This window comes from Lolium rigidum, chromosome 3 (genome assembly GCF_022539505.1).
Source record: "Lolium rigidum isolate FL_2022 chromosome 3, APGP_CSIRO_Lrig_0.1, whole genome shotgun sequence".
NCBI classification, from domain to species: Eukaryota; Viridiplantae; Streptophyta; class Magnoliopsida; order Poales; family Poaceae; genus Lolium; species Lolium rigidum.
In genome coordinates, this window is record NC_061510.1 from 212,904,789 (window position 1) to 212,931,257 (window position 26,469).

General features: G+C 46.2%; 1 protein-coding gene across 1 annotated transcript; it reads right to left on the reverse strand.

The window, feature by feature from the left end:
- Window positions 1-1,470: 1,470 nt before the first annotated feature.
- On the reverse strand, window positions 1,471-3,429 carry LOC124698933 (patatin-like protein 1). The gene is made up of 3 exons (XM_047231322.1): window positions 3,164-3,429; window positions 2,874-3,058; window positions 1,471-2,533 (listed from the first exon to the last, which is right to left on the reverse strand). The coding sequence occupies exons 1-3, from the start codon at window positions 3,302-3,304 to the stop codon at window positions 1,636-1,638; spliced, it is 1,224 nt and encodes a 407-aa protein (XP_047087278.1). The 5' UTR covers window positions 3,305-3,429; the 3' UTR covers window positions 1,471-1,635.
- Between the last annotated feature and the right edge of the window lie 23,040 nt (window positions 3,430-26,469).

The following is a 26,469-nucleotide window of genomic DNA, read 5'->3' on the forward strand; positions in this document are numbered from 1 at the left end:
ATTGGCGGTGTTGGTTGCGTTGATGCTCACCTAAGAAGAACATGTTACCTTGCTACCCTCAGTGACGCATGGTGTCGCAAGCTTTGATTCGAGAGAAGCAATAGAGTCTTCGGCCGCAAGCAAGAGGCAAAGTTAGCAGCGATTAACCTAGCATTGACAGAACTCGCCCAATGGTGCACGGCTAGGGTTTTGAGGAGTAGTCGTAGGTGTGTGTGAATGGCGGGCGATGTTGCAGTTGTCCCGGTTTATACCTCAACATCCTATACATCTATTTTCTTGCCAATCTTAATGCAAAGACATGTAGTAACTTGCATGTTTCTTGGAAAGGAGAGATAGAAATTAAGCTTTCACGAGGGAGGAGTATATGAACAAAAACGGCCCCCCTTCCTTCAGGAACCATCCATAGTGCATTCTCTCTTGGGAACAAATGTGCCAAAGAAAACTATCTTCCTCGTATCATCAAACATAAAGTAGGTAGTGACATATTACCTTCTATTTATTTTTACTCATTCTAATCACAGTCTTGGACATACACATACTTCATTATGTTAGATGCATACAGACTGCATTTCACGTAGGCAGCCCATATAAGCTACAATTTCTGACTCTAGAGGCCTATCATGGTGATTGTATGGGGACAAATTTATGGATAAAAGTTTAGTTTCACATTGTTAGTCGAGTGAGAGAGTTGGAACGGCCTTATAAGGGCATCGCGTGATTTGAGCTCAAGTTCGGTTTTGTGAAAAACTAAATTTTTTGCTTGATGCACCAAGTGAGTTGGGTAGCATGTCGGCATGCATGTACATGCTTTTCGCGCGTCCCTGCCTTCAAACATGTGGCGGTTTCGGTCGGTGGATCCCCTCCTAGGCTACACAAGGAGATGAGAGAGAGAGAACAAACTTATAGTTCTCCGCACCCTTGTGTCTCTCTCACGCGGCCAAGTTTCTTCTGTTATGTTGCTCTCTAGTCTTTCCATCCAGCGAGTACGTGCACGGCCGTCTTGAAGAGTAGGCTTCTAAAACCACGTATATCAAGATCCTACACCTAAAGATGGACGATTAGGTTTTTGGAGAGTGTCTCGGTGCGAGTGCTTGCCTCGGTCCATTTGCCTCCTCCTTGACTTACATCCTCGTAAGATCCGGCAACCTCAACAACACCATGGGTGACCCCAACATCAAGTATGGTGATATGTTGCTGCTGGAACAACCTTCTTGTTTGCACTAGTACTTGCTCCGTATTGAGTCTAATATGTATGGTTAATTATGCTAATTCATCTTTGATATTGCTTTCAATAATTAAACTCATCGAAAATTGCCTAATAATTTAACCCCTCAGATCTATATTAAGTGTTGGATGGAGATTTAGTACAAAGTCTGTGTTAAGTACCCAACACTTATTTTAGATCGGCGCCAGTAACAAATTATGCATCATCAATTTAATTACAATGCATATATAGCCCTCTAAGTTGACTTACACGTGCTTGGCCCTTTGCTACTTAATTACTCAAGAAAAATGAATGTTTACAACAACTAATCACTCATTCACATTACATTACAATATTACCACTCTTGATCGATCGATCCAACTTTTTTTTTTGTGCTAGCTGCTGCTGCTGCTGCAACTGCTTCGTCTTTACTAGTAGGAATTGAGGGTGGCTTGGCGCAGCTTACGCTCTTGGGAGAGCTTCCTGGCGAAGCGGGCGAGAGCCTCCTCGTTAGTTCCCTCGTCTTCGACGACCTCGTACATCCCCGTGTCGATGTTCACCCTGGACACCTTCTTTTTGAGCAAATTTTCACCGATCTCGATGAGCGCCTCCATGTTCTTCTTGGTGGCGACATCCACTGACGCTGTGGGCCCAACAAGCGAGTCATCCTGGATACGGAGGTAGTTCTTCTCAACTCGGAGAGCCTTGAAGAGCACGGCGGCGTGGATGTCGACCATATCAGCGCTGGCGTGTGCAAATATGTCGATGAGAGGGTTGAAGTTGCCGTCGATGAGCCATTTGAGGATGCCCCACTTGGCGCACTCCGGCGCGGTGTACTTCTCGGCTTGCTTGGCAGAGCCGGTGCCGATGGAGATGATTAGGTAGTTGCCGTACTCGGCGGGCTTGCCGTGGTTGAAGTCTGGGTTCCGGCATAGCACCTCCTTGGTGATCATGGACATGGCGGCCATGGTGGGGTTGTTAGCGGCCACGCCGCCGTCGATAAGGTGGTACTCACGGTCGGGGACCTTGCCCGATGGATCCTGGGTCTTGAAGAAGTGCGCGGGGAAGAAGGTGGGCGCCGCCGACGTGCTGATGCAGATGTCCGATAGGTGAGCGTTCTTGAGCGGGTCCGCCTTGGCCTCGTACGTGTTGAAGATGACCGGCTGCAGGAACTTGATGTCGAACGTCGGCACGATGATGTTGGTGACAGTGTCGGCCACGGTAACATCGTTGGTGAGGCTCTTGATTTTGTCGTGCAGGAACTTGCCGTCGTACTTGGGACCTCTCATCGCGCCGAACAATGTCGTCACCGGAGTCAGGAAACCGTAGCTGCAGTTGCTCAAATACATCGCCGTTGGCCGAACAGATTAATTAGTACCCCCTCTATTCTAATAAATAAGACGCTCTTGTTTTCTTTGTTTTTTAATAAAAAATTACTGCAAATATATAAAGATTATTGGTATATAATTAACATCATTAAAAAGACTTTTTCAATATAAATCCAACGTTACTAATTACATATAAAATAATTAAAATTTTATTGCTTAATTTTTCTATCAAAGTTTATCTTAAAATACATGGGGCTTATTCGTGGAAACAAAGGCAGTAGCTACTGGTAGCTAGTCGGATGAACCGATCAAGCAGCATGATATTGATAGGTATGACGTACCTCCTCTTCTGCGGGAAGATCCTGGGCCCGTTGTCAAGATAGAACTTGTTGATCTCCTTGGCGGCGAAGAGGGGGCGCTTGTCCTCGCCGGGCGCCGCCAGCATCGACGTGACCAGGGCGCCCGTGCTCGTCCCGGCGATCACGTCGAAGTAGTCTGCTATGCGCGCATCCGGCCCGTCCAGCTCCTGCAAAACGAAGCAAATCAATCTATCTATCTAACTAGGACGACGACGACGATGCATCAATCAATGGAGATGGCCAATCGACCAGCTTCAGCACGACGGACGTACTTGGAGCTTGGCCTCGAGGCAGCCGAGGATGGTGGACGGGATGAGTCCGCGGATGCCGCCGCCGTCGATGCTTAGCACCGTGATGAGCTTCCCCTGGGACGGCGGCGGGCAGGTCATGGTCACGTCGGCGTTGCTGCTCATGATTTACTCACCCCGGTGAATACCCTATCGGCGGCCTCTAAATTGGTAGCAAGAACTCGGGTCAATGGCTTCTCCTATGTATCTTGGATGTTGTGTTTCCAAACTAGAGGCTCGCAAAGCCATTTAAATGGAAATTTGGCGTCAGTAAGCTGGTGAGATGGAATCTCCGAGTAATATATTGCGTGCGCGTGTTTCACGGTGGATGAGCTGGACACCCTACTCGCCGGGGTTGGGACTGTGGCTGAGCCAGTATTTTCGTTGTCGGGATTGCAAAGTGAAAGACACACATTCATCGCTGATTTGGACACACGGTCAATGCCTCATTTTTTTTGCCGGAACACGGGTAGTGCTTTCGATTTTAATTTAGTTTTTTTCTTTAAACACTTTGATTTTGTTCCCATTCCCAACACGTACCAAAAAGGACTCCCAAAAGAAGAACATGGGGAAAAAAATAAGGATATGTGTGAGTCTCGGTTGAGTGGGATTTTTTTTTTCTCAGTCAACTTTGCAAGATTACTCAAAGAAACCTAAGAATATATCCACCCTGCAGTAACAGTAAGTGGTAAAGTAGAAAATATAGTAACTTTGCAGTAACCAAAAAAAAATCTCATTTCTTAGCTGACTTTGCAAATCTGTTCATATAGATTTAAAAGTTGTTCACTACGCAATGTAATCAATCGTTAATTTTGATGCCAAAAGGCAGTGTTTTTCCTGAGTTTACAAAAATAAAAATAAAGTGCTATAGATGGATCTCAACATCGAATCAGGGTTCCCCACATCCACCCGGTGAGAATTGGCAAAACCATTAATATAGATCCACAAAAGTCAGATTAATTCTGTTAATTATAGAAGCGAGCCTCTCCCGCACCCCAACCCTAACCTCTCCCGCACCCCACCCTCCGCCGCCGCCGCCGGTAGCGCCGCCGGGGCAAAGTCCCTCGGGGCGAGGCGGCGGCGGGGGCCCTTCCTCGTCGCTGCGTGGAGAACGGCGGCCGGATCCCACCTCCTCGATGCATGGCGGAGCAGACGCGCGTGGGATGTGCGACGACGGCGGCGGCCCTCCTCCCATCGGTTGTCCCCTGGCGGACCGGCCAGCGCGGTTGGGATGGGCGGCGCTGCGGTCTCCCTCCTCTCGTCGGCTTCCCGCGGCACTCCGGCAGGGGCTGGTGGTGGGCGGCGGCCAGGCCCTCGGTCTGCGCCATGCCATCCACCCCCGCCTCTCGTCGGTGCGTGGAGGCGATCTCGGGCATCTTCCGCGACACGAGGGCGCTCGGGGCAGCAGGCTTGGGTTCGACGGAGGAGGTAGCCTCTTCTTCCCCGGAGAGGGTCGGCCTGCGGTTGGTGGTGGTGGATTTTTGATCTATCACCGCCAGCCGGCGGTGAGATGGAGGTGCATGGAAGTCGGCGATGGTGTCGCCGGTGGAGGGTTGGGTTGGCCAGCCCGGGATGGTCGCCGACGTGGGGGTCCGACCTGAATAAAGGCGGCGGTCCTAGGGCCTCTCTTGCGTGAAGAGGAGGACCTACCGGAGGCCTGGACTCGTGATCCGGCCGGTGGGTTGATTTCCGGAAGGCTCCGCCGGCGAATGTAACGAGTGCTTTGCCTGGAGTTTACTGGATCGGAGGTATTCGGTCGTGCGCACCCATGCGTTTATTCCGACCGTTTGGTTCTGGAGGGAGCGGCGCGAAGCTCTTTTTCTGTGTTGACATGAAGTGACTATGGATCCATGATGAAAGTCGGAAGAAGAGAATTTCATGAAGGCCGGAGGAGAGGACTAGCTAAGGGAGGTTCAAGTCTCCGCGATGTTGAGGGGCTTGCTTGGTGTCCGGGCTTCACAGCAGCGGTATGAAAGTAGCGGCGACAACACATGTGAAGCGCAGAGTCCTACCTTTCAGGGTGAAAACCCAAGGTCTGGCTTTAACTGGTTGTACCTGGCAGTGACCTTGGTGGAGGCATTGTTTTGAGAGTGGGGACTATCTTCAGGGTGAAAACTTAAGATCATTGATCTGGCGACGACGGTGTTTGAGCATTGTTCCCTTCTTGGAGGCGTCATTTTTTGGAGAGTCTGTAATTCAAAGTTGTCATGGCGGTGGATGTATTGCTGTTGTTAGGCCCGAGATACTGTAGCGGGACTTTTGTTTCTTAGTTTTCTTTTTCTTTTTTGGCTGTGTGCATCCGTAGTGCCATTAAGGTGGTGCGTTGTTGCAGAGACTGGGTGTAATTGGTATCTCTTAATATTAATATATTCCATTTATCGAAAAAGATCCACAAAAGCCAAAATATACCCCACGAGAATCTTGGAGCTAGCATATGCATGGGACGGTTGAATCTTTGAGCTGCAAATAGTTCTGAAACTTGGGTATGTGCAAGTCCGCAAGTGCACCTTTGTCCATTCAGGACGTAAGCTTAGACATATATACTATAACTCAAATGGCTTATCATGCCAAGAATACTAGGGCCCAAGTGCAGGCAGCACGCAAGGTAATGTGTTATCTCAAGGAGGGTTGAATATGCACCTGAGATCAATCCAAGCAATTTTCTTTGCTTATGTCTTAGGTAAAGGGACCCTTGCATTTGATACGGACATATGGTATTGGGAAACTCGCATGGAAAGCTTGGTTTCATTGTTTATGCACAAGGCAGATAGAGAGATTTGTGATCGATGCCAGCGCTGACTTTATGTACCGGGGCATTTGCTGAAAGAAAATCAGTGAATCTGTTTTTTGGTGAAACTTCCTGGATTAATAACAGAGAGGAGCAGTAAAGCTAGCTCGCGCACATCTTAAAGCCCCATGATTGATATAGCTAACTCGACATCTAGCGCTTCCATTTTTTTTCTATAAAATCCCATGTTGATGAGTTTATATGCTGTTCAAGCTCCTTTGTCAGACTTCCATACAGGATGAGTACGAAGAAGCTTTCGATTCTCTATAAGAAAATGCTTATGCCGCACATAAGAGGCAAGAGTTCCTGGAAAATAATTTAATATTATGTTATATTTACATCCTACGTTATTGTGGCGGGGCGATGGTCGATTGGTCGTATGCATGGTGGTTAGCAGGCATGCATGTGCTTTTCCAAGCATCCATATAATAACAAAAATAAAGAAACTTGATTTCTTAGGACTCCCTCCCGAATTAGTTCCTCGAATTAGGCTTTCGCCCCGCTATATTAATATAGCACACGACCAAGACAACAAGATCCATGGCTGGGGCAAACAGCACAAGCACGCCCAAAAGAAAACACAAAAGAAAGATAAGAGAAAGTAATGCTGAAAAGGTCGGATCGACGAAAACGGAAATGCCTCGCAACCGCTGCGCCCGCCGGAGAATATCCACCACATTCCTAGCACTTGGAAGCCCCGCATACCAAGCAACACCTTCAAGAAGGGATGCGACGATGACGCCGCTGCTGCCCGGAGTGATCCTAGGGTTTCCCCCGGTACGCGCAAGGACAGGAAGACAGGGCTTCACCCAACGCCCTTCAAGAAGGAAGGGTGGCGCCCGCGGGTGTCACCGCGTCGGTGTCGGTGAGACCGACAGAGATTTCTCCCGACCCTCGTAGTCCCGCCTTGGACGCTCCATCATGCTCCACCACACTCACCGCCCACCACCTTACGCCACCACGGCCTTGCAGGCACCACCGCCGTCTCACCATGACCAACGAACCGGGGTCATCACGAACAAGATGAGCCACCCGGGAGCGAGGGACAAGCACGACAGCAGCCACGCCGGAGGGAACCGCCTCCACCGCCACCTGCGGACGCCGACCGGACGCGTCGACCGGATCACACCGGGCCCACCTGGCCCGGCCCGAGCCCGAGCGGGCTCGTGAAGATCCAGCCTCCATGCGCAGCCGTACGCGCCGCCGGCAGCCGCCATCCCCAACTCCGGCCGCCCCTCCGTCCGTCACGAGGGCCACCGGCCGGGCAAGGAGCCGGCCCGCCCGGACCCGAGATGGAGCCCGCAGGGCCCGGATCCGGGCCGGCAGGCGCTGCCCGAGCCGCCGCGCCGTCCCGTGGCCAAGGGGCCACGCCACCGCCTCGTCGCCACCCGCCGCCGCGCCGCCCGGGAGACGCGCCGCCGCCGGAACCCCGCCGGCCGGGGAGCACCGCCGCCGCCGCCGGCCCCTCCACGGAGAGGAACGCGCCGGGTAGAGAAGGGCCCCGCCGCCGGCACCGTCCGGGCTTTGCCCGACGGCTTCCGCCGGCGGCGGCGACGGGGGAGGGCGGAGGAGAGGGAGTGGAGGAGGGTTAGGGTTGGTCGCCCCGGAGTCGCTCGCGGGGGAGCGACCCGAGGGCGGGGTCCGAGACAAAGTATATCTAGACAAATCTACGACAAAGTATATCTAGACAAATCTACGACAAAGTATCACAGATATTTCTATATTGGCATATATCTAGACAAATCTACGACAAAGTATGTATGGACAGAGGGAGTAAATTTGCATGTATATCCATGCAATTCCAGCTCTGGTCATCTTAGATTTTTTTGTGAGAATCATCGAGATTTTATTCCTTAGAATTAAGGTTACAACCAGCTAATACAAGCTGTGAAGCACAGTTGGGTATATGGCATAACCAACAAGCGGTACTGCCATCCGATCTACTATAATTTGCTAGACAATGTATAACCCTATTTTGTTTCCGGTCTAAATTCACGAGGACAAAAACTCAAAGACTGAACTGGTGTACTGGATCATTCAGCAGTGACAGTATCGAAGCGCAGTCTGTGTAAACAATAATCAGCAAGTCAGAGCATTGGAGTTGAAGAGATATTTCTTCCATTAGAGCGCATACTTGAGATTCTAGAGCATCATTGCAGCAAAGAAGAGAACGGTATGCAGAGAAAATGGCAGCACCATTACCATCTCTTTAGATCATCCCTGTCCCAGCGCGGCCATATGCATCAAATGAGCCATCCACAGATAAGGCAGCCCATCCTTGCTGCGGCTTTGCCCAATGAGGACATGGCTGTCTCGATGCTTCCCCTCCAGGCTTGACAGCATTAACACATGGTCCCTTTCCCTCCATAATTTCTGACACCGAGCGTTGTTGGATTTGAAATGCTTCAAATTAACTACAGTACATAGGAAGTTCTGTGTAACCTCAGCGGTTGGGATTGATTTCAAATGCGTCAGGTCATTTCGCAGTTGCCAGATTCTCCACAACATCATAATGATCATGACATCATGTCTCTCGTTTCTGCTGCTACTGTATCTATCCTGTATATCAAACAACCATTCATTTCCGTTGTTGTGGATCAATAATGAGTCTGGTCGCATGAGTGTTGCATATTTTGTGTCCCACCGGATCAATCAATAACCAGCTTGCTAGCCTGTCAATATATTGACATTCAGTCAAGGAATCAATCATGTGATGAAGATGAGGTGCGCGCATCAGGCGGCAGCGCAGGCAGGCATGGTGACCTTTCTAATCATATACTCTTAGACTCTTAGTATGGCTGCATGCATGGTGACCTTTCTAATCGTATACTCTTAGTGTGACTTATATCATAATTAAGCGGCCAAAGATCCAATAAGAAAGCAAAGCAAGCGAATCATGTGGTTGAGACAGAGAAGGTATATATTGCTGGCTCTCCAGTGCGCTGTGTTTCAGTACTTCAGTTGGCTTATTAGTTAATTAGCTACCCAGCCTACCCGTAACAACCGGAACGCCTCACGTAATTCAAATCCAACTGATGCATGATTTCGTATACGCGCTAGCTGTGCTTCGACTGAGATGCCCGTGATCGATGTGCCTGCCCTGCCCTGCCCTGGGTACAGAGCTCTGAAGTTGCGTGGAAACTCACATCAAAGGAGAAGAAGAAGAAGCATACTGACAATTTTGTATCAGTTCGCTAGCAACCACCCACCGATGGACGATGGCTAGTCCGACATATCGTCGTTGCGCCTGTCCCCGGCCATGGCTAACGGACACGATTCGAGTCAATAACTATGCGATACTTTCCTCATCCGTGAGTGGTTCTCATGATTTCCCTTTGTTAATTAATACCTGGTGGTTTGCTAAACCTCTTGTGGAAACCTAGCCGCCGCCTCTAATCCAACCTCCGTTCCCCTCCCCCGTTGAGGATTTCCGTCTGAGATCAAGTGCAGCAAGATTTCCTCCCTTTGATTTTGGGGTCTGGTGTTGTCTCAAATATATGTCCTCCAGCTTCAATCGTCTCGGTGGGACTTGGTTTGGCGTTGCCAGGGAGCTTTGGAGTTTGTACTAGTCGTTGTTTGTTGGAGTGGCACCACCAGGCACCAGCACTGTCCGCAGCAACGTTTTGTCCAACAACCTCCTTTTTCCGACCCTTTGGCAGCAATATCGTCGGCCTGGTCTGGCGATGCTAGAGCGTCTATCTGCCTAGATAAGGGCGGTGAAACCGTCGACATGCTTCGCACGATTGCCAATCTTAGTCGCACGTGACGGTCAACCATTTCGGCGTTTCAAACAAGTCTTAGGGCATCTCCAGCGGCTCGACGTAAACGGACGCTGAGCGACCATTTGTGTCCGCCATGACCGGAAATGCGTCTGGGGCCTGCTCCAGCGGGGTGACCAAAGTGACCGGGTTGTCCGCGGAGACGCAAACCTGTCCCAAATATGCGTCAGGTTTGCGTCTCCGCGGATGCCCCGCGGTCGCGCCGAGTGTCCGCCGAAAAAGACGTAGGACCCGTGCGTTAGTGGCAGGGGGGCCGATATTATTCCCGCCACTAGCCATTCCCCGAGCGAAATACCAAACTAGACCGGCGCGAGTAGTTCAGAAGCGATGGACGTCCTCGCCGCCGCAGCCACCGCCATGGATGCGGCGCAAACCCTCGCATCCGCCGCCGCCCCACACTCCCCCGTAGCCACGACCATAGCCACAATGGAGGCTGCAGCTCCGGCGGAAGCAAAGCGGGCCGCCACCAGCGGCGGTCGGGAGGCAAAGCCGAAGGCGGCAAAGAAGGTGCTTTCCCCGGAGGAGAAAATCATCGAGGCCGCGAAGCGTCGCGGCCGGCGCAAGAACCAGAAGATCAAGACTGTCGTGGCCGCCAACCAGCAGGCCTGGCAGATGCAGATCAAAGCCGGCATCGCGCAAGTAGCCCTCCATCCGACCTTAGCGGAGGGCTACATGCTCGTCAAGAGAGAGGGGATCGCCGGCGTCGCTCCTCCGGCCTCGTCGGTGAACTCGGTAAGTTCCCAGCTGCGTCCTGGAACTCCCGCTCCCTTGCAGGGCCACCCGGCGTCGCAGTTCGCCTCCGGTCTACCGCTGGTGAAGTTGACCGGGGCGGCGGTTCCCGACCTCAACCGAACGCCTAGAAGCGGTGACTCCTGCCCGGGCGCGACACAGAAGACGCGTCAAGTGCCGGAGGAGAGCATGCCACAGCCCCGCATCCTGTTCGACGAAGCGTCGCCTGCCCCGATGATGGACGACCCGGTACGTGAGCTCTGTCAATGTATGCGATTGTCGTGTATCATGCGTCTAATATCCGGTCATTCGTAGGACTATTGGAATGACCGCCATGATTCAGACATCCAGGCCATTATCTTCGGCGGCGGCTTCGTTCACGGTGATCGGGCCGGGACAGGCCCGCATGATGACTGGGAGGTAACGCAAGATGCGGAGGACATCGAAACCGCCGAGGTCAAATTGCGTGCAGAAGACACAAGGATCATGCTTGCCGACTTGAGCGGCGTCGACGACGACACCAGAGCATGGTTCATGAAGAGGCGTGCCGAAATCCGCGCGCGAGACGCCTGATCGCCATCGCCATGCGTCCAGCACCTTGGCCTCGTTTTGGACTTTTTTTTATTGCTGTTCAGGCCTTGTTGTGCCCCTTTTGCTCCACTTTGCGTCCTACCTTGTGCAAAGTATGATGAACATATTGCAGACCTCAATTTGCGGCTGCAATTTCGTGTAAAGTTGATGCTAGTTCATCTTTGTTTGAAACTGGCCTGCGCCGAAAATGCATCGCCCCGCTGGAGCCTGCCCCAGACGCAAACGGACGCACGACCATTTCCGCGTCCGCCAGGCGACGCAAACGGACCCTCGCGAATATTTTGGATGTCCGAAATGCGTCACGCCGCTGGAGATACCTTACCGAGTTTTCTTTTTGGGCATGCTAGCCGTCGGCCGCCGGATCCGGAACCGAAAATGGGTCGCAGCCGCGCCGTCGGATGTGCTTCATCCGTCCGTACAATCTCTTGGAGCAAGTAAACGTCGCTTTCTCTCGTACACTCGTGGACCAGCCGCTGTCTTTCCAACCTTTCGCGACGATCTTTCTGGTGTTTTTTTTTTTTTGAGAAACACAGTACAAACGCAGACGCTCACATACACGCGCATACACTCACCCCTATGAACGCACACACGCACACCCTACCCCTATGAGCACCTCCGAAAGACTGAGCCGGCGGATTGGGTCTTGAAATTGACGAAGTCACCACGAGCGCCTCGCTGTCGACGGAAACGTCGCCTCCCACTCGAATGAATATTCCGCCTTTATGAGACACACAGGATGTCAAATTTAGGATTTGAACTCCGTGCAAGTGCAGAGTACAACCACCCTCCTAACCACCCAACCTCAGGTTGGTTCTCCGATCTTTCTGGTGTTGTTCACGTGCTTTTGTCGGTCACGAGTTTGGAGCCAGCCCTGTGCTTGTTGCGCGGTTTGCAGCGCTTGCTCCCTTGCATGCATGCTCCTGAAGCCACTCGATGCTTGCGTGCTAGCTCCTCCTGGCTGACGTGACTCCACACTACACATGCATCTCATGGCATAGGTACCCATAGGCCATGACTCAATGCTCACATGGGTGGAGCTCACCAATATGCATGCTTCTAAATCCACACCTAGTTGTACACGTATATGTTGTAATATTTCAAAACGTGTTTAACGTAATTTTGTGTGGGAAACTAAATTTGTAGCAAATGCTTAGATGGCATTACAACATCTCGTGTGCTTTGGCAACAAAATTAGTACAATTTAATTACATTTTTAAATCACTTATGTAATATCAAAACACTGAAAACTAAATTTGTAGCAAACACCTAGATAACATTACAACATCTTGTGTGTAATTCGACACAAAATTATTAGTTACATTTTCAAATCACTTGTGGAACATCAAAGCACGGGGAAACTAAATTTGTATCAAACGCCAACGTAACATTACAACATCATGTATGTGCTTTGACAACAAAATTAATACAATTTAGTTACATTTTTAAATCACTTATGCGACATCAAAACACGGGGAAACTAAATTTGTAGCAAACGCCAAGGTAACATTACAACATCATGTGTGTGCTTTGACAACAAAATTAATACAATTTAGTTACATTTTAATCACTTATGTAACGTAGGAACACGGGGAAACTAAATTTGTAGCAAACACCTAGATAACATTACAACATCTTGCGCGCTTTGACAACAAAATTAATACAATTTAGTTACATTTTTAATTCATTTATACAACATCAAAATAATCATATAAAATACTGCAACATCTTGCACCTACTTTCACAACAAAATTCATAGGAGTTCTTCACAATATGAACGATCATGGCAAAATAGTGGCATGTTTGTAGCATACGTTTTGTACTTCTACCACAAGTGGCATTGCAGCGAAAGCCTCACAATAATAAAAAAGAAAACAACCCAACATAGACAATGGTCCCTAGAAACCTGATGGTAGAAATTCGCAGCACCTTGTCGATACTTGCAGAGTCACATGTCATCGGCCTCGCAACATCGCCAGTGGAGACATGACAGCCTCACATCCCTTGCAGGCTTGCTCCATCTAAAAGGTTGCTATGTGTGTGCATAGCAAAGATAATCAACATGCAAGTGTTAAATGCATATGAACAAAAAGTACACGCGGTGATAGGTCATAGGTGTGCATGCATTGGTCATGGCCACTTGCGCCGCTGCATGCATGTTTCGTGGCTGACCGCTCATGCATAGCAGTACAGGTAGAAATCCAGAAGGTGTGAAGGTTCGGCACGTCAACGGAAAAAATAGCTCCCACGAAGAAAGTGTGCGCGCCGCGGGACGACCGATCGGGGGGAGCGATCGGTCGCCCGAATATAAGCGTTTTCCTTTTTTTCAGTGGGAAATTTTTCGGCATTGTACATCAGTGTGAGTTATGGTGGGGCAACAAAAACAAGTTCGGCTACAGCTTTGGCGACAATTTTAAGGCTTATGTATTTTTTTTTCCTTTGTTTAGGCTTACGTATATGGTAGAATTAACTCGCCTTCTTCAACAATCCAGTGAAAATGTGATCGAACTATGCAAACTCCCCACGTTTTAGGATACATTAATTTTCGTGAGTGAAAGGCACTCCACTTTCCTGACACAGTGGGTGACAGAGAAATCGTTGGACGTGACCAGCCGGATCAAAACGGAGACCATATACAACCCCCCGCCAGCATGATTAGTGTGCACTGCGTGGCAGCTCATCCTCTTAATACAGGACGGATCATTTGCGACATTGACTAATTAAATTTGATCGATCCACTTTCCTAGCAGTCGTTATCGCCAAACAAACTCGCTCAATAATTGACAACGTTTGTTTCTTCCTATGTATTCATTATGTTTTTCCGGAGAAGATAAAATATTTATCGGTTTCATTTATTAATAAGTTTTTACGGGTTTTACAAACCAAATGCTGCCTCCCCTACCCGCAAAAAAAAATTCTGCCTCCCCGTTCCATACTTTTTTATCGCATATTCAGATTTAATATGCATAAAATGTATCTACATGCATCTAAATCTAAGACAAGAATTACAAAACAGAGGGCAAATGACCAAGAGGATAAAACTAAAAATAAAACATACTCGCAGCATTGCATTACTCGGGGCTTTTGCTCTGGCAAGACTCCACATAACCGCCTCTTTTTTTTCCCGACCCAAACATGATCGATGTAGAGGCTTGGTTTTCGAGTAATACTTTCAAATTTCCCATGACACTGGCATCGTAAGAGAAGCCATGGCCTTCTTAGATTGTGTGTTCTTTTGGATTACATCATTCCACCAGTTCTTGACGGATCGTATAGATTGGGCCATGCCAACTCTTCAAAGTGTTCCAAACAAGAATGGTGAACCGACACATGAAGAGGAGGTGGGAGGTGGATTCTTGCACTTGAGATTAATCAAAGCAATTTCCTTGCTTAGGGCATTTCTAGCGGCCCGACTTAATTTGGACACCAAATGTGCCTGTTTCGGTTCATTTGGGTCGGGTCATGGACACGAAGTAGGCTGAATTGGTCCCCACATCCGATTACGGCGGCAGTGGCTCCAGCGGTGTCGTTGCGTGTTCGACGGTACTCCGATGAGGGGAGCCTCACGGGAGGGCGAGAGGGGGGCCATTGGGCGAGGAGTCACTAGAATAGGGACACACGAGCTACCTAGCTTCGGAAACCTCACAGCGGTGGCGAGGTCCTACTTCTGCTTGGCTGGAATTATTGAGGCAACAAGTATGAGATTACAATGAATTGAGTTGTCTCTCGAGGGCTCCCAAGATCCGGCTTATAAAGGCTCCGGATCTAGGTTTGCAAGGGTAGAGATTATACCGGATACGACTAAGCCTAGACTACGGTAGGTACTTGTTGTCTTGCACGTCAAGGATCCAACCAACAAAAGTCATGGGCTGGATCCGGCAGCTTGTCTCCAGGCTAGATCCCACCACTTCTGTTCTCCACCAACTGGGCCACCCGGTTGGGCCTTAAGCCTCACCACCATCTATGGGCCACCCGAGCTTGCCGGAATCAAGGCCCTGTTGTGGTATACCTAGTTGGCATATCCCCAACAAGCGGCCCAGCGCATTTTATTGCCACCGTCAACGAGGGGTGATGGCGATTAGCGTCTCGTCGATTCTTCCCATTTGCAATTATCGGTTCTCACGCGCGGGAAAGGGCACCCTTTTCCATCCCGATGGCTCCCAAATGTAGGATATCAATCCTAGTACTTTTCAGTGAGAAAGGTTGTCGAACCCACAAGGAGCTGAAGGTATTGGTTAGCGGATTTGACAAGTAAGCAATAATAATAAAGCAGAAGTTCTGGTGTTTTGATTGTATAATTTGCAATAAAGTAATGTGCAGAAAGTAAATTGTAATATTTAAATGCTCTCAATGAGAGAAAGCTCAATCATCTATGCAGCAAGAGGACAAGCTCAAGTGTGTGTGTGTGTGCTTATATGAGACAAATGTTCCCGAGGCATCAGAGTTCTACACAATATGGTAAATATTTTGTCAAATTTCATTAAATTAGCTAGGGGTGGAGCCTAAATTAGGTGTATCCATAGATATGAGCAAACACACCCCTTATGATGGGTCCTAGAGCCATTTTCATGTGCAAGTATAGGAATCATTAAGACATGAATGTCCCACCATAGCAATAAGATCATTGGTCTCCGACATAAACCCCTCTAGTGCAACTCATAGTATTGAAAAATGGTTTCTATCATTCTGTCACTTCCAACACATATTCATTACATTAAGTGTAGCCCTATGAGCCCATATAGGTGAAGTAATATGCAGTTGACGTTCGCATAAAACCATCATAGAACATCATAAAATAAAAGATAAAAACTTGACCAAATATGCACATCATATAGAATCATAGCCAGATCATCATATGCCCTCAGGAACGTGGGGAACTACTCACATGTGTCAAACATGATATGGACCATAGGCATAATGATTACAACACAATCTGAATATATAATATCTCCACCATATAAAGATGAAGTACCAATCACAAACATGCAACTAGCCTCAAAACGATATTCGGGGTTCAATTCAACACAAACTATGAGGGGGATGAAGTCGATCTCGTAGATGGAGATGGTGGCGATGATAGTGCTAATGGAGATGTTGATGAAGATGCATCCCCCCCAAGGAAAGGAGGAGTGGTGTTGATGGCGTCGATTTCCCCTTCACCGGAGGCACCGGTGTCAAAGGATTTGTCTTCTCTCGACGTAGGAGAGGACTTTCACCTCCGCCGATGCCTCAACAAATTTTGGGAAAAATATGGCTTAGGTTTTTGCCTCCCATGAATTATATACCAAGGGGCTGGCGAGGGAGCTCCTCGACAATGCCCACCATGAGGGGCTTAGGGTTGATGGAGGTTAACACAAGACATCGGATACCAAACGAACAGGGAGCAAGATTTACCCAGGTTCGGGTCCCTCGAGGAGGTAAAACCCTTACTTCCTTCTTGTCTGATCTTGATTTATCGAGTAAAAGTGGTTACAATGGGGCAGCCGATAGACTGCTATGGTGAACTCGCCGAGAGGCAAGGTTTCTAGGGTTTGTGTATGCTAAGTTGCGAGGGTTTCGTGTGTTGTTGTTCGGCAGGCCCTCTCCTGGCCTTATATAGTAGGCCAGGTCTCAAGAGTCCTGTCCAAACTCGGCTAGGTTACATTGAGATCTAATCTATCATTTTCTTTATCGACATCTTCTTGCCTTGTTGTCAAGAATCTGTCTCTTTGTAAGTCTTCTCTGTAGTAACCGACGTATGGGCCCACCTTGGATTAGGGCAATCTTCATGGGCCCCTTGTTGGGCCAAAGGAGGTAGACTAATGTCGGTTACCTGAAGGGTAATGCCCACATCAGGGACTTTGTAGGGAAGTTCCGAAAATCAACTAAAATGCATAATTAATGTTGTATGATGGCATAAATCAATGAAAAATGAACATATATGTGACAATATTGATGATGTAAAATGCGTGTATCAACTCCCCCAAGATTAAACCTTTACTCGTCCTCGAGCAAATAGGTGAATAGATCATATCATGCATCAATGAGATTATGGTTGATAAAAAGAAATACGAGCATTGCATCATCAACTTATGCATATTCAATTATATTGTAAGATCTCTGAACTAACAACCATACAAATGTGGACTTCATATAGTAGAAACTCTAGCAACTACCACTTATCATTTGAACAAGACTAACCATTGCATGTTGGACAACTTAACAATGTTTCATATGCATCTACAGACATAGAGCATCTCAATATGCTTGACTTTTTACCAGCTTTATTTTTATTTTACCTTGCCTTTGTACTGAAGATAAACTCTCATAGAGCAACTAGTTACAAGAAGAGGCCTTTGTGGCATTGGTGTGCATCGAGCAACCACACTTCAAGGTGAGGCCATGTGTGGCGTTCGGGAGCACTAAGCCACCGCACCTCTCCAACGGAGATTAGCACTTGCAAGAGTTTGAACTTCTGGATAAATCATCGTCTCATGCGTGGCTCGGTTATCTCTATACCCGAGCTCTTTACTTGTGTAGTTTACTTTGTGATAGCCTTCATGCTTGAAGTTATATATCTTGCAATCACATAGTTGCTTCTATTGCTTAGCATAAGTTTTTGGTGCACTTAGGATCATGCTAAGGCGGAGGAAAAGCATACACAAAGCACACACAATTATTTTTACCCAGTTTCGAGCCTCCCTTTGGCTAAAAAAACCTATGTCTTGCTTTGGTGGATTATCTTGGATGGATATTGTACAAGATTATGCACTCTCAAGTGCCGGGAGGACACTTTATTTAGATCCTACACCTCCCGGGCTTCCTCTTTCTTTTGCTTTCCCTTTCTCTCTTCCTATTCAGCTAGATCATGCTAGTCCGAAATGTACTAACTCTTTCTTTCCTTGTCCTGGATCTTTGCCTTGACGTTGTTAAGCGTATTGGTCGTCTTGGTCGGTCGGTTGGCCTGGTGGTGGCTTGATTCGGCTTAATATGATCTGGTCTGCTCTGAATCAATATGGATTGGATTGTATTGGATCGGTCTAGATTGGGTTCATGTTCCTTGGTTGGTTCCTCGCTTTTATACAATCTGGGATTGCCACAACGGCTAGTCCAACCACCGCACAGTAGCATTCGAGTCATGCAGACGAACGACAGATGGGTAGTGCGAGTGGCCAATGGACGGCCACGGGCAGTGTGCCGATGATATGTCTCAAACGTATCTATAATTTCTTATGTTCCATGCTACTTTTATGATGATACTCACATGTTTTATACACATTATATGTCATTATTACGCATTTTCCGGCACTAACCTATTGACGAGATGCCGAAGAGCTAGTTGCTGTTTTCTGCTGTTTTTGGTTTCAGAAATCCTACAAAGGAAATATTCTCAGAATTGGACGAAATCAACGCCCAGGGTCTTATTTTTCCACGAAGCTTCCAGAAGACCGAGGGAGATACGAAGTGGGGCCACGGGGCGCCGTGATACGTCCAAAACGTATCTACTTTCCCGAACACTTTTGCTATTGTTTGGCCTCTAATTTGTGTATTTTGGATGCAACTAACACGGACTAACGCTGTTTTCGGCGAAGCGCTCTCGGTGTCTCGTTTTTGTGCGTAAATCCAACTTTCGGGAAAAACCTCGGAATTTATGCGAAGGCCCTATTTTCCCGGGAAACTAACGGAGCCGGAAGGGCAATTGAAGTGGAGGCCCGAGGGCCCCACACCATCGGTGGCGCGGCCCAGGGGGGGCCCGCGCGGCCAGGTGGTGTGGCCCCCTCGGCCGGCCTCCGACGCCCCCCTTCGGACTACTTATTCGCCTCGACCTAAAAACGCCTGGAGAGAAGGGGAAGTCGCCAGAAACCCTCCAGAACGCCGCCACATCGCGAAACTCCGTCGCGGGAGCCAGAAGTCTCCGTTCTGGCACTCCGCCGGGACGGGGAATTGGAGGAGATCATCACCGCCATCACCGCCAACGCCTCTCCATCAACCAGCAATGTTTCCCCCATCCATGTGTGAGTAATTCCCCCGCTGTAGGCCGAAGGGGATGGTAGGGATTGGATGAGATTGGTCATGTAATAGCATAAGATTGTTAGGGCATAGTGCCTAGTGTCCGTAGATGGTACTTTTATGATATTGTTGCAACTTGTTATGCTTAATGCTTGTCACTAGGGCCCGAGTGCCATGATCTCGGATCTGAACATGTTATTGTTTCATGAAGATATTCGTTGTTTATGATCTTACCTGCAAGTTGTATACACATGTCGTCGTCCGGAACCAATGGCCCCGAAGTGACGAATCGGGACAACCGGAGGGGATGGCAGTGATGTGAGGATCACATGTGTTCACGGAGTGTTAATGCTTTGCTCCGGTACTCTATTAAAAGGAGTACCTTAATATCCGATAGTTTCCCTTGAGGCCCGGCTGCCACCGGCTGGTAGGACGAAAGATGTTGTGCAAGTTTCTCATTGCGATCACGTACGACTATAATTGGAACACATGCCTATTGATTGATTATTACTTGGACACCGTTTTACTATTATCCGCAAATGCCCCGCTATGATTGTTACATGAGTTTCTCTCATCCATGCAACGCCCGTCATCCGTCCCCGTGCCTACGAGTATTTTAATCCTGCTGTTTACTAAAATCACTACTGCTTGTCTTTGTTACTCTGTTCGTTGTTATTTCATCACTTGCTACTACTATAAAAGCTGTTACTACTGATAAACTCTTGCGAGCAAGTCGGTTTCCAGTGCGGCTGAATTGACAACTCCGTTCGTTAAGGCTTTCAAGTATTCTTTGTCTCCCCTTGTGTCGAATCAATAAATTGGGTAATACTTCCCTCGAAGACAGTTGCGATCCCCTATACTTGTGGGTCATCAAGACTATTTTCTGGCGCCGTTGCCGGGGAGCATAGCTTTATTTGGAAGTTCACTTGGATTAATATTGTTCGCTGCAAATTCTCCATCATGGGTAAACCTCGCGATACTAAGATCGCCATATTACCATCCACTACAAGAAAAGGTACAATTCTGAGTACCTCCGCTACACTTGATTCACCATCCGTGATTGATAAACTTGTTTCACCGCCACATGCTTCGCATGCGGGTACATCTGCTGAATCTGAACACTCTCATAATACCGATAATATTTCTGCTTGTGCTTGATGATAGTGGTTCGTTGGGAACTTTTCTAGATGCTTCCATTGCTAGGTCTAGACAAGCTGAAAATGCTGAAATTCCCGATGTTACTACACTGTTAATTCACACGAACTTGAATACTCTAGTGATGATCTTGATGAAGATTATGTGGAACTTGATGATGATTTTATTGAAAAATGCAATGCTACTACTGATGCAAGAAAAATTAAAAAGTTGCTTGCGAGAACACACTCGTTAGATATAAAGCTGTCTCCCGATCCTAAATTTGCCACATCTCCTATAAACATTAGGGATAAAGATTATGATTTTTCTCTTGATCTATCTCATATAGCTATTGTTGAGAAAACACCTTTTTGTGGTACTGAAAAAGAAAGTGCTTGTTGAACACATGACCGAGTTATCTACTTTGAGTAGCTTGTTTTACGATGATGTTAAGAAGCGTACTTACTTTGTTGCTAAAATATTTCCATTCTCATTGAAGGATGACGCTAAAACTTGGTATAATAATTTGCCACCTGGTTCTATTAAAAGTCCAAAAGAATTACTTGCTTGTTTTCTTCCGCAAATACTTTCCCGCTAGTGCTCAACATGCTTGCTTTGCGGAGAGTTTATAATTTTGATCGGGGAGATGAGGAGAAATTGCCCGAGGCTTGGGCGAGATTTTGCTCTCTTATTAGAGCTTTGCACGACCATGATTTAGAAAAGCATGATTTACTTGATATATTTTATAGTGGACTAACCATTGAGTCTAGGGCATACCTGGATAGTTGTGCTCGGTTGTGTTTTCAGGAAAGAACTCCGGACGACGTTGAAGAATTATTGGCTAAAATAGGCCGGAATTATGATGATTGGAATACGCTCTGAACCAACTCCAACGCCAATAGTGAAGAAGAGGGGTTTAATTAAATTGAATGATGAAGATATGAGGGAAGCCAAGAAGTCTCTCAAGGAGAAGGGTATTAAATCCGAAGATGTGAAGAATCTACCTCCAATTGAAGATATATGTGAGATAATTCCCCCTTCATCCATGATTGAGGTAAACTCGCTTCAACGCTTTACTAGGGAAGATATTCCAGTATTCAAAACCTCTGCGCAATGCTTAGATGAGTTTGATAATTATATTGTTAAGCAAGAAAATTTTAATATGAGAGTAGAGAATCATCTAATGGAAAATTCTCAAGCTATTAGTCAATTGCATGATATTGTGGAGAGAACCTCCAATGATGTTAAGATGCTTGTTAAACATTTTCATATGATTCAAACTCAAATTGATCAACTCACTAAAGTGCAAAATGACTTGTTAGGAAATAATGCTAAAGAAAAACAAGCTTATGAAGTAACAACTAGAGGTGGTGTCTCTACCCGGGATCCTCTATATCCTGAAGGGCATCCCAAAAGAATTGAACAAGATTCTCAACGCATTGAACCTAGAGCTCATTCTAAGAAAAAGAAAAAGAAACATAAAAATGTTGTAGAATCCTCACGAACTCGTTAATGATCCTAATAGTATTTCTATTTCGATGCTGAAACTGAAAGTGGTAATGAACATGATAATAGTGAAGATAATGATAAGAATGATACTCCCGATAAAGAAGAGGTTGAAAAGGAACTCGAAAAGCATGCTAAAAATAAAAAGTATACTAAAGAAGATTTTATTACTGAGAAACATGGTAATGAAAGGGAACCTTGGGTGCAAAAGCCAATGCCTTTTCCTGCTAAGAAACTAAAATCAAAGGAAGAAGAACACTATAATAAATTTTGTGATTGGATGAAACCTTTATTCTTGCAAATTCCTTTGATCGATGCTATTAAATTGCCTCCTTATTCAAAGTATATGAAAGATATTGTTACTAACAAAAGGAAAATCCCCAATGAGGAAATTTCCACTATGCTTTCTAATTACTCTTTCAATGGCAAAGTTCCAAAGAAGTTGGGCGACCCAGGTATACCTACTATTCCTTGTTCTATCAAGAATAATTATGTTAAAACTGCTCTATGTGATTTGGGAGCCGGTGTTAGTGTTATGCCCTTTTCTCTTTATAAGAGACTTTACTTAGATAAGTTGATACCTACTGATATATCTTTGCAAATGGCTGATAAATCTACTGCTATTCCTGTTGGTATATGTGAGAATGTCCCTGTTCAAGTTACTACTAATTGCTTGATATTAACTGATTTTGTTGTATTGGAAATGCCTGAAGATGATAATATGTCTATTATTCTTGGGAGACCTTTTCTTAACACCGCAGGGGCTGTTATTGATTGCAATAAAGGAAAGGTTACTTTCAATGTTGATGATAAGGAACACACCGTCTATTTCCCCAAGAGGATTGAAAAAGCGTGCGGAGTTAATACTATCTCTCATGTGAGAACTATCAAAGTGGGAACCATTGATTGTCCTATATATGAGCCTAAAGAAGAATATCAAACTCTTGTTATTGGATCCATATCAATACAATTCAAGGTAACATGATTGATTTGAGGTTTATTTCTTCATATGCTATGTAAAATTTATTTGGTGGCAAGACTTGATCAACCTTGTTAACAAATACTTTTTATATGCATAGAGGAGGTAAACAACATATCTTTCTTTCTCCACTTGCTTTAGTTGCTGTAGCACTTTTAATTTGCAAAGTTTCTTAGTTGATTTGAGATTTCAAAAAATTTCCTGGCCAGTAATAATAAACTTAATACCCAGAAAATGTGCATTTTTCAAAGTTTTCAAAAATTCGCGAAAATTATACCGTTGGTCCTATTTTTCGACGAGGCACCGGGAGCACCGAGAGGATGACCTGTGGGGCACCGGAGGGCGCCAAACCACGGGCCGGCGCGGCCAGCAAGGTGGCCGCGCCACCATGTGGTGTGGGCTCCCTCTGCCCCACTTTGTCATCTCTTTCTCCCGAGCACCTTCTCTCTCCCGAAAAAACTCGTACCAAGTTCATCTCTCTCGCGTTTTTGCTCCGGAGCTCCAGATTTCTCGATCTCTTTGCTCAGCCCAGATTTCTGTCCGAAATTTGGCACATTTGCTCTTCGGTATGTGACTCCTCCACCCATCCAAGTAGAATTTCGTTTGGTTGAGTATATCTTGAATATTTTGCTGCTGTAGGTAACATGTTTAGTGAGCTTGCATGCTTGTTCTAAGTGGTAGAAATTAGTTTTGATGCATGATTAGTACTCTAGCAAGTTCCTATAGTAGTTTCCCTCAATTATATGTCACCAAATCAAGTTTTATATTGTTTGTTGAAAATTTCAGAAAATGAAGAAGTTCAAATTTGGAGAGTTGTTCAAGAAGGGGACAACCAGCACCGGGAGGCCTTCTAGGTCCTCCACCCAAATTAGGCGGTCGTACAATGAAGACATCCTCGCGCCTAGCTTCGCGCCCGAAGAAGACAACGGGCCTCCTAATGCTTCTACTTTTCCATGCTTTGACTTTCTAAGGAATGCAGGAATATTGGAGGACTTCTTAACACTTGTCAACAGGGCAGGGTTAACCACCTATATGGGCGATGAAAGGGAGCAATACTACTTTCTCACCAAGACCTTCGTCGAGAGTTTCCAGTTCAACAACAAACAATATGAGCCAACGGTTGCGTTCAGGATCTATGGTAATACTGTGACTATGCCATTGAAGGATTTTTGTTGTGCCTTGGATATTGCCCCTGTAGGTACAGCAAGTAGGATTGATGACAACCCCGGGACTTGCTGGAGCTCTACCGAGGGATTACCGATGATGATTGTCGAACCATTCAGCGGGGCAAGATAAGGAACATTCAACTCCCCGCCATTAAATATTTTGCATACTACATTGCTACTAGCATTCTTGGTAGGGAGAACACTAGTAATATCTCTAGCTACCATCTTGCTTTCTTGAACATTGCACTTACTGGACAAACATCCTATCACCTTGGTGCTCTTATTGCTCGCCGCCTGTCTACCAGGGGGCCTATTTTTGGAGGAACCATTGCACTGCGTGTTTTAACATATCTAAATCTTCCTATTGATCCTAATGATGTGCCATTGGCCCCTAGGAAACTTGATATTGTTGCTATGAAGAGTCATCATTTTGTTACAACTGACTCTACTTTAGATAATATGGTATATAGAATGTTGTTTTCGACGGGGAGGAGAAGGAAATCCCTCTTCCCCAACCTGGTTTGTTAAGTATTGACAGGCAATCATGGTCGTGCACTAAGGAGGAGGTAGATGAGCATATGAAGATACAAGAGTTCCACCAGCAACATGACTCCGAGGACGTCGGGACCTCCTACGACCACACCGTCACATATCCAGGTGCTTCTTCTAGCACATACCCGGAATACGACCCATCTTCATATTACGGAGATACTACTTCATGGGATCGATGGGATTGAACTCCACTTAGGCCAAAAGCCTAAGCTTGGGGGAGGTATACCGGCATCACTCATTCTTTGCATATTATGGTTGCTGGATACTTGCACATACTTGCTTTGTTCGTTTGAGTGGTTTTCTAATGAGAGGAAGATGATATTTGGGGAAGTGCTGCCTGAAAACAGATTCTGGGCTGTTACCGTAAAAATTCGTGTGCCCAGCCAGAACGTTATTTTGAGTTGCAAATTTTTGTGCAGGTTCCCCAGGTTGTTATCTAACTTTCATTAGTTGAACACTTTTCGAACTGAGCAACGTAAGATTTTTGTAAAAATCGATTTCTGTACTGCTGTCAAGTTTTGGCAGATTTCTGCCATCTTGTTTTTCTGTGTTTCTTTTAGTTTGCTATTTCTTGCTTTCGCTTCGTTTCTTTCCCAAAACACAAAAAGACCAAAAATATTTCTGTTGTTTCTCTTCACCATTTCTTTATATTGGTTTTTGCATTTGTTTCGCTTTATTTGCTATTGCTAGTTTGCTATAAGAAAACCCAAAAAAAAGATTTTGCTTTGTTTGCTTGTTTCCTCTTGTTCTTATTTGCAATTTGAAAACACCAAAAATATTTGCTGTTCTTCTTTGGTTTGTAAAGTTCTTTATGAGTTCAATGGTCTTCGGTGGCTGGAGCGTGGTTTTCATTTCATATTATCCAAGCTACACAAGTGAAAAGGCAATAATGACGATCTACAACAATCTGATTGTGGTGAGAGGCTGGTATGAACTCTATTTGTTTTCATTTTTGTACATATACTCATCAATGTGAGCATGCTTAGTTGATTCATGTGAGGTATATGTTATTTGAGAAAGTCTAGTAGTTCATGATCTCTCATGATTAGCTCCAATTTATTAATATGAGTAGCATGTCATGGATGTTTGCTTGCATTGTTTTATTCATAAGTAAGTATGGCATTGTGGTATCCTCCTCTGAATAATTCATTTATATCGACTTGGCACATGCTCACGCATGCATATGACTGAACAAAAGTCAATTAAGCCTCGATGATTTACATTGCTTCGAGTTCTTGTATCACTTTTATGCCTCGGTTAATTTATTTTGCCGCAAGCATGATTATGACGATTCTTGCTCTCTTGATTTGTCGCTCCCTAGTCTTTTGCTAGCCTTCACTTGTACTGAGCGGGAATGCTGCTTGTGCCTCCAAACACATGAAAACCAAGTTATTCCAGAGTGTCCACCATAAATACCTATGCATGGCATTTCAAACCATTCCAAGTAAATTCTCATGCGCTACCTTTAAAACCTTCAAAATGCTTCTTAATTTGTGTTAATGTTTCATAGCTCATGAGGAAGTATGTGGTGTTTAGCTTTCAACCTTGTCATTTACTTTTGACGGACTCTCATATGGAATAGTGGCACATCCGCTTATCCAATAATTTTGCAAAAGAGCTGGCAATGGGATTCCCAGTCCCGAATTAATTAAACTTAAATAGACACTCCTCCATGGTCTGTGATTGTTGGACGGCACCCGAAGGATTCGGTTAGCCATGGCTTGTGTAAGCAAAGGTTGGGGGGAGTGTCATCATCATAATAAAACTAAAATAAAAGGGCACTCCTTCATGGTATGAGATTGTTGGCAGGCACCCGAAGATTCGGTTAGCCATGGTTTGTGCAAGAAAGGTTGGAAGGAGTGCCAAATAAATATGCAATAATACATGGGAGCCGCTCTTGAAAGTCCGGTTGGCGAGGTAGTTGGTGAACCCATTACCATTCGTTGACAACAACAAACACCTCTCAAAATAATTTTACTCCTGATTTACAAATGAAAAGCTCTAGCGCATGTTGATCCCTGCTTCCCTCTGCGAAGGGTCAATCTTTTACTTTTATGTTGTGTCTCCATTATTTCTTTGAG

Coding starts and splice junctions, on each gene's coding strand:
- LOC124698933 (XM_047231322.1), bottom strand. CDS start 3,304: ATGAGCAGCAACGCCGACGTGACCATGACCTGCCCGCCGCCGTCCCAG. Junction 3,059..3,163: donor GCCTCGAGGCCAAGCTCCAA/GTACGTCCGTCG, acceptor TTCGTTTTGCAG/GAGCTGGACGGGCCGGATGC. Junction 2,534..2,873: donor ATCTTCCCGCAGAAGAGGAG/GTACGTCATACC, acceptor GAGCAACTGCAG/CTACGGTTTCCTGACTCCGG.